The sequence below is a fragment of the Mizuhopecten yessoensis genome, unplaced genomic scaffold (genome assembly GCF_002113885.1).
Source record: "Mizuhopecten yessoensis strain PY_sf001 unplaced genomic scaffold, ASM211388v2 scaffold4387, whole genome shotgun sequence".
Lineage (NCBI taxonomy): Eukaryota > Metazoa > Mollusca > Bivalvia > Pectinida > Pectinidae > Mizuhopecten > Mizuhopecten yessoensis.
This window is the reverse complement of record NW_018405521.1, coordinates 58,212-69,061: the sequence shown is the minus strand read 5'-3', so window position 1 is coordinate 69,061 and position 10,850 is coordinate 58,212. Positions and strand designations below refer to the sequence as shown.

Sequence of the window (10,850 nt, the reverse complement as noted above, 5' to 3'; positions counted from 1 at the left end):
ACTACCGTCACCTTTACTACCATCACCTTCACTACCGTCACCTTTACAACCGTCACCTTCACTACCGTCACCTTTACTACCGTCACCTTTACTACCATCACCTTTACAACCGTCACCTTTACTACCGTCACCTTCACTACCGTCACCTTTACTACCGTCACCTTCACTACCATCACCTTTACTACCATCACCTTTACTACCGTCACCTTCACTACCATCACCTTCACTACCATCACCTTTACTTCCATCACCTTCACTAATGGATGCTAATTAAAGAAAATTACAACAATGCATCACACTTAAAGAGGGTGAAAAAAGAGGAGAGGGAGAAATGTTTTTAAGGCATCATTTAAGAGGTGATTGATTTTGGAAAATTCCAATAGCAACATCATCACATGACCCAATTTTCAATTAGCAGAATACAGAACACATATCTGAGGTATTATAGTAGATATTGATGCTCAATGTGTTACTGAAGCAATTAAATTTAAAGTGGTGAGCGGCTTTAAACTCGCACTGACATAATTCTAGTTATTTTAATTTTCATAGAGATATATTTGATATAAATTAGCAGTAAATGTTGTTTAAACTCCTTGACCGTGATTAAGATTTGTCCTTTTCAGGTACGAATCGTTTATCATGTACTTGTATCGGATGTAGATAAAAAGTATAAAAGCATTCGCCATATAGTATTATAACTAAAACAGTTTTGGTTTTTTATTTCAATTTGTTAAGTTTGTTAAGCTTGGTACAAAGGACTAGAGTTAATTTATGCCATACCATTGTGTCTGTCATTTGTCTCTCCTTCATCAGTCTGTCAACAATCTCTGCAAATGACTTTTTGCATTTTTGTATTTCTTTAAATGGAGATATTTTGCCATGATTGGTTAAATGTGCAGGTGGGAGGAAGATGCTGCCTTGATTTTTTTTTTAGATCCCTGAAGTATGAAGCAGTGTTTGAAACATAAAAAATTACATCAATTAAAGTATCCAAAGTTAAAGAGCAATGACTGTGTATTTATATGTGGTGTATTAATACATTATTGTGCAAGGCTAGATTAAAATGTATGGAAGGCTTGGTCTTAAGTAGACGGTGAGGTTGTAGGCTAGGTGTGTGGCTGAAGGCGATGTCTGTAGTATGTTATACTTATATCTGTAGTAGGCTAGGCTTGTGATAGGCTATGTATTCTTTAGCTATGTCTGTAGTATGTTATACTTACATTTGTAGTAGGCTAGGCTTGTGATAAGCTATGTATGCTATAGGCTATGTCTCTAGTGTATTATAATTAGATCTGTAGTAGGCTAGGCTGTGATAGGCTATGTATGTTGTAGGCTGTCTCTAGTATGTTATAATTAGATCTGTAGTAGGCTAGGCTTGTGATAGGCTATGTATGCTGTAGGCTATGTATGTTGTAGGCTATGTCTCTAGTGTATTATACTTAGATCTGTAGTAGGCTAGGCTTGTGATACGCTATGTATGCTATAGGCTATGTCTCTAGTGTATTATAATTAGATCTGTTGTAGGCTAGGCTTGTGATACGCTGTGTATGCTGTAGGCTATGTATGTAGTGTATTATTATTAGATCTGTAGTAGGCTAGGCTGTGATAGGCTATGTATGTTGTAGTCTGTCTCTAGTATGTTATAATTAGATCTGTAGTAGGCTAGGCTTGTAATAGGCTATGTATGCTGTAGGCTATGTCTGTAGTGTATTATAATTAGATCTGTAGTAGGCTAGGCTTGTGATACGCTATGTATGCTATAGGCTATGTCTCTAGTGTATTATAATTAGATCTGTTGTAGGCTTGGCTTGTGATAGGCTATGTATGGTGTAGGCTATGTCTCTAGTGTATTATAATTAGATCTGTTGTAGGCTTGGCTTGTGATAGGCTATGTATGTTGTAGGCTATGTCTCTAGTGTATTATAATTAGACCTGTAGTAGGCTAGGCTGTGATAGGCTATGTATGTTGTAGGCTATGTCTGTAGTGTATTATAATTAGATCTGTAGTAGGCTAGGCTTGTGATACGCTATGTATGCTGTAGGCTATGTATGTAGTGTATTATTATTAGATCTGTAGTAGGCTAGGCTGTGATAGGCTATGTATGCTGTAGGCTATGTCTGTAGTATGTTATACTTACATTTGTAGTAGGCTAGGCTTGTGATACGCTATGTATGCTGTAGGCTATGTATGCTGTAGTCTATGTCTGTAGTGTATTATAATTAGATCTGTAGTAGGCTAGGCTTGTGATAGGCTATGTATGATGTAGGCTATGTATGTAGTGTATTATAATTAGATCTGTAGTAGGCTAGGCTGTGATAGGCTATGTATGCTGTAGGCTATGTCTGTAGTATGTTATACTTACATTTGTAGTAGGCTAGGCTTGTGATACGCTATGTATGCTGTAGGCTATGTCTCTAGTGTATTATAATTAGATCTGTAGTAGACTAGGCTGTGATAGGCTATGTATGTTGTAGGCTATGTCTGTAGTGTATTATAATTAGATCTGTAGTAGGCTAGGCTTGTGATAGGCTATGTATGCTGTAGGCTATGTATGCTGTAGGCTATGTCTCTAGTGTATTATAATTAGATCTGTAGTAGACTAGGCTGTGATAGGCTATGTATGTTGTAGGCTATGTCTGTAGTGTATTATAATTAGATCTGTAGTAGGCTAGGCTTGTGATAGGCTATGTATGCTGTAGGCTATGTATGCTGTAGGCTATGTCTCTAGTGTATTATAATTAGATCTGTAGTAGACTAGGCTTGTGATAGGCTATGTATGTTGTAGGCTATGTCTGTAGTGTATTATAATTAGATCTGTAGTAGGCTAGGCTTGTGATAGGCTATGTATGCTGTAGGCTATGTATGCTGTAGGCTATGTACACGTATGCTGTAGGCTATGTCTGTGGAAGGCTAAGTCTGATGAGGCTAGGTATTTAGTAGTCTAGGCTTTATGTGTAGTATGTAATGTATCAATGGTAGGCTAGGACTGTGGTAGGTTAGGTCTGTAGTAAGGTATTTGTCGATAAGACTGGGTAAATGTAGGCTAGGTCTGGAAGGCAGTGTGGCTGTTTGTATGTGTGTGTCTGTGTGTCTGCTAGGCATGTGACAAGCTAAGGCTTTGGCAGGCTAGGTCTATTGCTGTAGGGTAAACTTTAGTAGGCTAGGTCACCGATAGGCTAGGTCTGTTTAGGCTGGGTTTGTGATAGTTCTGTGTTGCTGTAGGGTAGAATTTAGTAGGCTAGGTCACCAATAGGCTAGGTCTGTTGTAGGCTGGGTTTGTGATAGTTCTGTGTTGCTGTAGGGTAGAATTTAGTAGGCTAGGTCACTGAAAGGCTAGGTCTGTTGTAGGCTGGGTTTGTGATAGCCCTGTGTTGCTGTAGGGTAGAATTTAGTAGGCTAGGTCTGTTGTAGGCTGAGTTTGTGATAGTTCTAGGTGTCTAACAAGCTAGACTTGTTGTAGGCTTATTCTGTAATGGTTAAGTAACATGAACATTTTCTGCCTGTTTAGCAAGTGGAGGAGCAGAGGAATCGGAACCAAGACGCTGGGGAACTGACTGAACTAGTGCGGGACTTCCTTGACCCTGCTTTGTTTTATAAGGCTGTCAACAGCATTGGGATTGACTACTTTTGTGGGGTGCCTGACTCACTGCTCAAAGGTCAGTGTTGATTGTAATTTAATGAAGCAGTTAAATGTTATTCATTGTTATTATTGTGCAGTCAGGCTTATCAATTATTACAGACTTTACCACAGTATATCTTAATGGAAATTTAGTCTGAAATGCTCTACATAATAACTTGATTTTTTCAAAGATAACATATCTCTGACAATATTCCCTGTGCTCGGTACATAAAGTTTAAAGAGAGTTGGAACAGGTGAATTAACAAAATATCTAGCACAGAAAACATCTGAATAAACTAATTGTGTAGTATTGCTACCACAACAGCCAACATTGTACGTTATCTTTTAGACAAATCTGTCTAAATCCACATTTATTCTGTCAAATTTGAAGGGTGACTGGATTATCTACCGAGTGTGAGAGTGACTGGATTATCTACTGAGTGTGAGGGTGACTGGATTATCTACAGATTGTGAGAGTGACTGTATTATCTACTGAGTGTGAGGGTGACTGGATTATCTACTGAGTGTGAGGGTGACTGGATTATCTACCGATTGTGAGAGTGACTGTATTATCTACTGAGTGTGAGGGTGTCTGTATTATCTACTGAGTGTGAGGGTGACTGGGTTATCTACTGAGTGTGAGGGTGACTGGATTATCTACAGAGTGTGAGGGTGTCTGGATTATCTACTGAGTGTTAGGGTGACTGGATTATCTACTGAGTGTGAGGGTGACTGGATTATCTGCTGAGTGTGAGGGTGTCTGGATTATCCACTGAGTGTTAGGGTGACTGGATTATCTACGGAGTGTGAGGGTGTCTGGCTTATCTACTGAGTGTGGGGGCGACTGGATTATCTACTGAGCGTGAGGGTGACTGGATTATCTGCTGAGTGTGAGGGTGTCTGTATTATCTACTGAGGGTGAGGGTGACTGGATTATCTACGGAGTGTGAGGGTGTCTGGATTATCCACTGAGTGTTAGGGTGACTGGATTATCTGCTGAGTGTGGGGGTGACTGGATTATCTACTGAGTGTGGGGGTGACTGGATTATCTACTGAGTGTGATGGTGACTGGATTATCTATGGAGTGTGAGGATGGCTGGATTATCTTAACAATCTATGAACCCATTTGTGAGTAGAAGTTTTGTTTTACAGACTTCTGTGCCTACATCACCCAAAACTGCCCGTCTCATCAACACATCATTACAGCTAATGAGGGTAGTGCTGTGTCTTTAGCTGCAGGCTATCACCTAGCAACTGGTAAACATGCCATGGTCTACCTTCAGGTATGGTATACTACCTTCTGTTTATATCTTCTCTCTAACAATTCACATATTGTTTTAAATGAGAAATAGTTGAAATGTTAGCTCACTTGGCACAAGCGTTTGTGAGCATTCCAGGTATGTGATTAGGCAGAATCAGACACCCCTGATAGACTTTAGAATCATGAGTCTAGTATCATGATAAAGATATCCATCAGCTTGTCAGGATGGTGAGCTTATAGGTTAATAAATTCAATGACCTTGACATTCAAGGTCAGAGGGGTCAACTGCGTTAAGATGATGTTTTCTACTAGAGAATATAAATAAGATTTTCTCTTTCTTTTGATGAATTTAATTAAGGAAAAATATTTTCGTCCAATTACTTCTTCAGAAAAGGAATAAGGCCTAGAGTTATCGTGCCTGTAGCTTTCTGGGGTCATTGGATACCAAATGTTGAAAAAGATGACAATGTTTTTAATGTAAATTACCTTGATCCACATCTGTCAAAAGGATAGACAATTTCTACATAACCATAGAACCTAGAGTATTGATATTTGCCTGTAGCTACATAAGACGAAGAGCTGTCAACTTTGTGGACTCCCTGTTATTGCATGGATCTGCAATCTCAATTTGTCATCTTTTGTGGTTTGTTATTTGAAGTAATTTATGAATATTTTCCATTTCACTGCAGAACTCTGGTCTTGGGAACATTGTGAACCCTATCATGTCATTGGCCGTCCCTCCAGTCTACAGTATTCCCATGTTGCTTCTGGTGGGCTGGAGAGGCGAGCCTGGTAAAAGGGACGAGCCACAGCATATGGTCCAGGGGCAGGCAACTCCAGGTCTTCTAGGTATAAATACATGTGTGGGTGTAGGGCTATCAAGACACTACATGGACGATTCCTCAGAATAATCTGACAAATGTCGACAAACCACTTACATTTAGTACTCAAACACAAACTCCAGCATTTATAGAGAGATAGCTATTAAAAAATGTAACTATTGCTGATTTTTTTTTTTTTTTTTAAAGATTTGAAGTAGGGAAATCACTGTTAGATTACAAATTTAAAAACAAAATGTGAAAAAACCCTGAATCTGCATAAACCTTTGAAAAAACAAATAGAAACCTTATTTATACTATAGCATTTATGAAAACAGACTGGGTTTCAGAAAATGATATGAAAATGAAATTGAAATCAGAAAAAGTGGTACTGATTACAATCTTCCTTCCAGCGGCCCTGGGGATACCATTCCAGCCTTTACCTGATTACCAGGAGGGTGCTGAACAGGTAAGTGTTCCAGTAATAACCTTATAACCAGGTGAGAACAGGTAAGTGTTCCAGTAATTACCTTATAACCAGGTGAGAACAGGTAAGTATTCCAGTAATAACGTTATAACCAGGTGAGAACAGATAAGTATTCCAATAAAAACCTTATAACCAGGTCAGAACAGGTAAGTGTTCCAGTAATAACCTTATAACCAGGTGAGAACAGGTAAGTGTTCCAGTAATTACCTTATAACCAGGTGAGAACAGGTAAGTATTCCAGTAATAACGTTATAACCAGGTGAGAACAGATAAGTATTCCAATAAAAACCTTATAACCAGGTCAGAACAGGTAAGTGTTCCAGTAATAACCTTATAACCAGGTGAGAACAGGTAAGTGTTCCAGTAATTACCTTATAACCAGGTGAGAACAGGTAAGTATTCCAGTAATAACCTTATAACCAGGCGAGAACAGGTAAGTGTTCCAGTAATAACCTTATAACCAGGTGAGAACAGGTAAGTATTCCAGTAATAACCTTATAACCAGGTCAGAAAGCGTAAGCATTCCAGTAATAACTTTATAACCAGGTGAGAACAGGTAAGTTTTCCACTTATAACCAGGTGAGAACAAACATACAGCAAAGATTGTACATATATAGTATCTTTGTTGAACCGATACCCTGAATAAACACTCAGATAAGACTGTACATACAGTGGAATCTGTTTTAAGCGACCACCAAAGGGAAATTAAAAAAAGTGGTTGTTAAATAAAGTTTGACCATATTTTGTACAGAATTACACAACCGACTATAACCAAACGACTCCTTATTCAGACAACTGTAAACAGACCACCACCCCTAGCGCACGTACAGGTAGTTTAAAATAACACAGTTCAACAGATCAGGTGAATAACTAAACAATAGTCGATTGATAATTATGACAGTAAACAAACAACTAGGAGTGTTTGAGAAGAATTGTCATTTCACTCAGAACAAACGATCGGCGTAGACTTGTTGAAGTTCTGAACTTACACGACTGTGTTTTCGGTAATTACCATGATTTAACATAACTTGTTAGGAATGATATTGTTGTTCAAATGATATCGGTTCCTGGGTTGGTCCAACCGATAGGTTCATTTGTATTATTCCTTTATTTTACGATGGAAACTGGAAAGAGAATCCAGTTAAAAAATGACCTGAATAAAGCAGACAGCATGTTGCCGAAAAACGGACCGGTATTATTGTCTTTAGTAAAAGTTCAGGGGTGTTATTAGAGGCTTTTAATATTGATGAGGAATTCGAAACGATATGTGTGCTAACATAAACATGTTTAGTGCGCAGTTACGCTGATATCGTGAACATCTCTAAACAGACCCGATTTCAAGAATGAAAACCCGCCAGTGTACTTCATCCAATCAGATGGAGGATATCGTAGGGTTAAAGGTCACATTGCATAGCAGGACACTTGGGCAATCAAAATAGTTTCGCTCAACTGTGATAAACATCAGTCTGTTCACTGCTAAATCAACGACATCGGCAGTTAGAAAAATGACTTTTTATTTGTTTCTGCACATCAATGAATTGATTATAAGTTTGGAAATTGGTTTTGTCAAATTTGTTCACTGAACTTGGTGAAAAGATTGCAAATTAGCCCTTCGTCAAATGTGGTGATGGTCGCAAATTTGGAGATGCTCAACTATTTCAACAACCGTTGGTATATTTTCGTCATACGTGGTCGCTAAAATGTATCAAATGTGGTGATTAACGTAATTTTGGGGTCAGTATTGGGTGGTCGCTGATCGCGTTAGGCAGATGGTCGCTTAATACAGTTAACATTAAAATGTCGAGCCAACGTTGTAGTGTAGTATAGGTGGGTTGATCAGTGTGGCACTTCGCGCTGAGAGTGGATACCAAAAAGTATGCAGGGCGATTGGTGTTGAATATGGAAATATAGTAGGCGGGGTTACTGATGAAGACTCGCTTTAAGAGTCGAAACTAGTCGGCCAATAAAACCCACTTACTGGTAACGCCTGAGCTGTGTTGTGATTGGAACCCCGCCTACTGTATTAATACAGTTATATTACATAGTAAAAACGGTCGGGAGGAATGAAAGTGGTGGCATAAAACAGATGGTCGCTTGAGCAGATTCGACTGTACAGTGTACCCTTGTTGATCTGATACCCAAAATAAACTCTCAGATAAGATTGTATATACATTGTACCTGTGTTGATCTGATACCCAAAATAAACTCTCAGATAAGATTGTACATACATTGTACCCATGTCGATCTGATACCCAGAATAAACTCTCACATTGTTTTGTTGATCTGATACTCAGAATAAACTCTCAGATAAGATTGTATATACATTGTACCTGTGTTGATCTGATACCCAGAATAAACTCTCAGATAGATTGTATATACATTGTACCTGTGTTGACCTGATACCCAGAATAAACTCTCAGATAAGATTGTACATACATTGTACCCATGTCGATCTGATACCCAGAATAAACTCTCACATTGTTTTGTTGATCTGATCCTCAGAATAAACTCTCAGATAAGATTGTATATACATCGTACCTATGTTGATCTGATACCCAGAATAAACTCTTGGATAAGATTGTATATACATTGTACCTGTGTTGATCTGATACCAAGAATAAACTCTCAGATAAGATTGTACATACATTGTACCCATGTCGATCTGATACCCAGAATAAACTCTCACATTGTTTTGTTGATCTGATCCCCAGAATAACCTCTCAGATAAGATTGTACATACATTGTACCCATGTCGATCTGATACCCAGAATAAACTCTCACATTGTTTTGTTGATCTGATCCTCAGAATAAACTCTCAGATAAGATTGTATATACATCGTACCTGTGTTGATCTGATACCCAGAATAAGCTCTCAGATAAGATGGTACATACATTGTCCCTGTGTTGATCTGATACCCAGAATAACCTCAGATAAGATGGTACATACATTGTACCTATGTTGATCTGATACCCAGAATAAACTCAGATAAGATGGTACATACATTGTACCTGGTTTGATCTGATACCCAGAATAAACTCTCACATTGTTTTGTTGATCTGATGCCCAGAATAAACTCTCACATTGTTTTGTTGATCTGATACCCAGAATAAACTCAGATAAGATGGTACATACATTGTACCTATGTTGATCTGATACCCAGAATAAACTCAGATAAGATGGTACATACATTGTACCTTTGGTGACCTGATACCCAGAATAAACTCTCAGATAGATTGTATATACATTGTACCCGTGTTGACCTGATACCCAGAATAAACTCTCAGATAGATTGTATATACATTGTACCCGTGTTGACCTGATACCCAGAATAAACTCTCAGATAGATTGTATATACATTGTACCTGTGTTTATCTGATACCCAGAATAAACTCTCAGATAAGATTGTACATACATTGTACCTTTGTTGATCTGATACCCAGAATAAACTCAGATATTGTTTTGTTGACAGGCTTTACAAACAGCTCAACATTACATGGAGAAGACCAGAGGTCCTTATGCCTTCCTGGTGAAAAGACAAACATTCCTTCCGTATAAACTACCTCAAGATGACACACCGGAGTAAGTGTTCCTATAACAATCACTGTTGGTGTCAAACCTAGGCATAAACACTGCCAAAGTGAACGGGAAAAATAGTCAGTTGATCATTATAGACATGTGATCTTTACTATAGACAGGTGGTCTTTATAGTCAGTTGATCGTTATATACAGGTGATATTTACTATAGATAGGTGGTCTTTATAGTCAGTTGATCGTTATATACAGTTGATCTTTACTATAGACAGGTTGTCTTTATAGTCAGTTGATCATTAAAGACAGTTAATCTTTATAATCAGTTGCTTGTTATATACAGGTGATCTTTATAGTCAGTTGATTGTTATATACAGGTGATCTTTATAGTCAGATTGTTATATACAGGTGATCTTTACTATAGACAGGTGGTCTTTATAGTCAGTTGATCATTATAGACAGGTGGTCTTTATAGTCAGTTGGTCGTTATAAACAGGTGATCTTTACTATAGACAGGTGGTCTTTATAGTCAGTTGATCATTATAGACAGGTGGTCTTTATAGTCAGTTGATCATTATATACAGGTGATCTTTATAGTCAGTTGATCATTATAAACAGGTGATCTTTATCAGACAGGTGGTCATTATAGTCAGTTGATCATTATAGACAGGTGATCTTTATAGTCAGTTGATCATTATAGACAGGTGGTCTTTATTGACAGGAGATCTTTGTTATAGACAGATGGTCTGTAAATGCATATGATCTTTATAGACAGGTGATCTTTATGGACAGGTCTTTGTATTGCGTTATATGTTGCTGAGTGATTATCTCCCCTTAACAATGGATCCTTTTGTACAGCTTCCCCCTTGATCGTGAGGAGGCGATGAAGGTGATAGTTGATGGCCTCAGTAACAAGGATGTGGTGGTGAGCACCACTGGTATGCTGTCCCGCGAACTGTTTGAGTACAGGTAAGTTATAACATAAGGACTGTGAGTACAGGTAAGTTATAACATAAGGACTGTGAGTACAGGTGAGTTATAACATAAGGACTGTGAGTACAGGTAAGTTATAACATAAGGACTGTGAGTACAGGTAAGTTATAACATAAGGACTGTGAGTACAGGTAAGTTATAA

At 38.1% G+C, this 10,850-nt stretch overlaps 1 protein-coding gene across 1 annotated transcript in view; it reads left to right on the top strand.

Annotated features, from left to right (window-relative positions):
- Positions 1-10,850, top strand: part of LOC110448928 (phosphonopyruvate decarboxylase-like) — a 44,082-nt gene that overhangs the window by 19,243 nt on the left and 13,989 nt on the right. The window contains exons 4-9 of the mRNA XM_021495442.1: positions 3,510-3,657; positions 4,773-4,903; positions 5,571-5,730; positions 6,113-6,168; positions 9,657-9,766; positions 10,574-10,684. Of these exons, the coding sequence (XP_021351117.1) occupies positions 3,510-3,657; positions 4,773-4,903; positions 5,571-5,730; positions 6,113-6,168; positions 9,657-9,766; positions 10,574-10,684 (716 nt within the window). The remainder of the gene's footprint in view (positions 1-3,509; positions 3,658-4,772; positions 4,904-5,570; positions 5,731-6,112; positions 6,169-9,656; positions 9,767-10,573; positions 10,685-10,850) is intronic.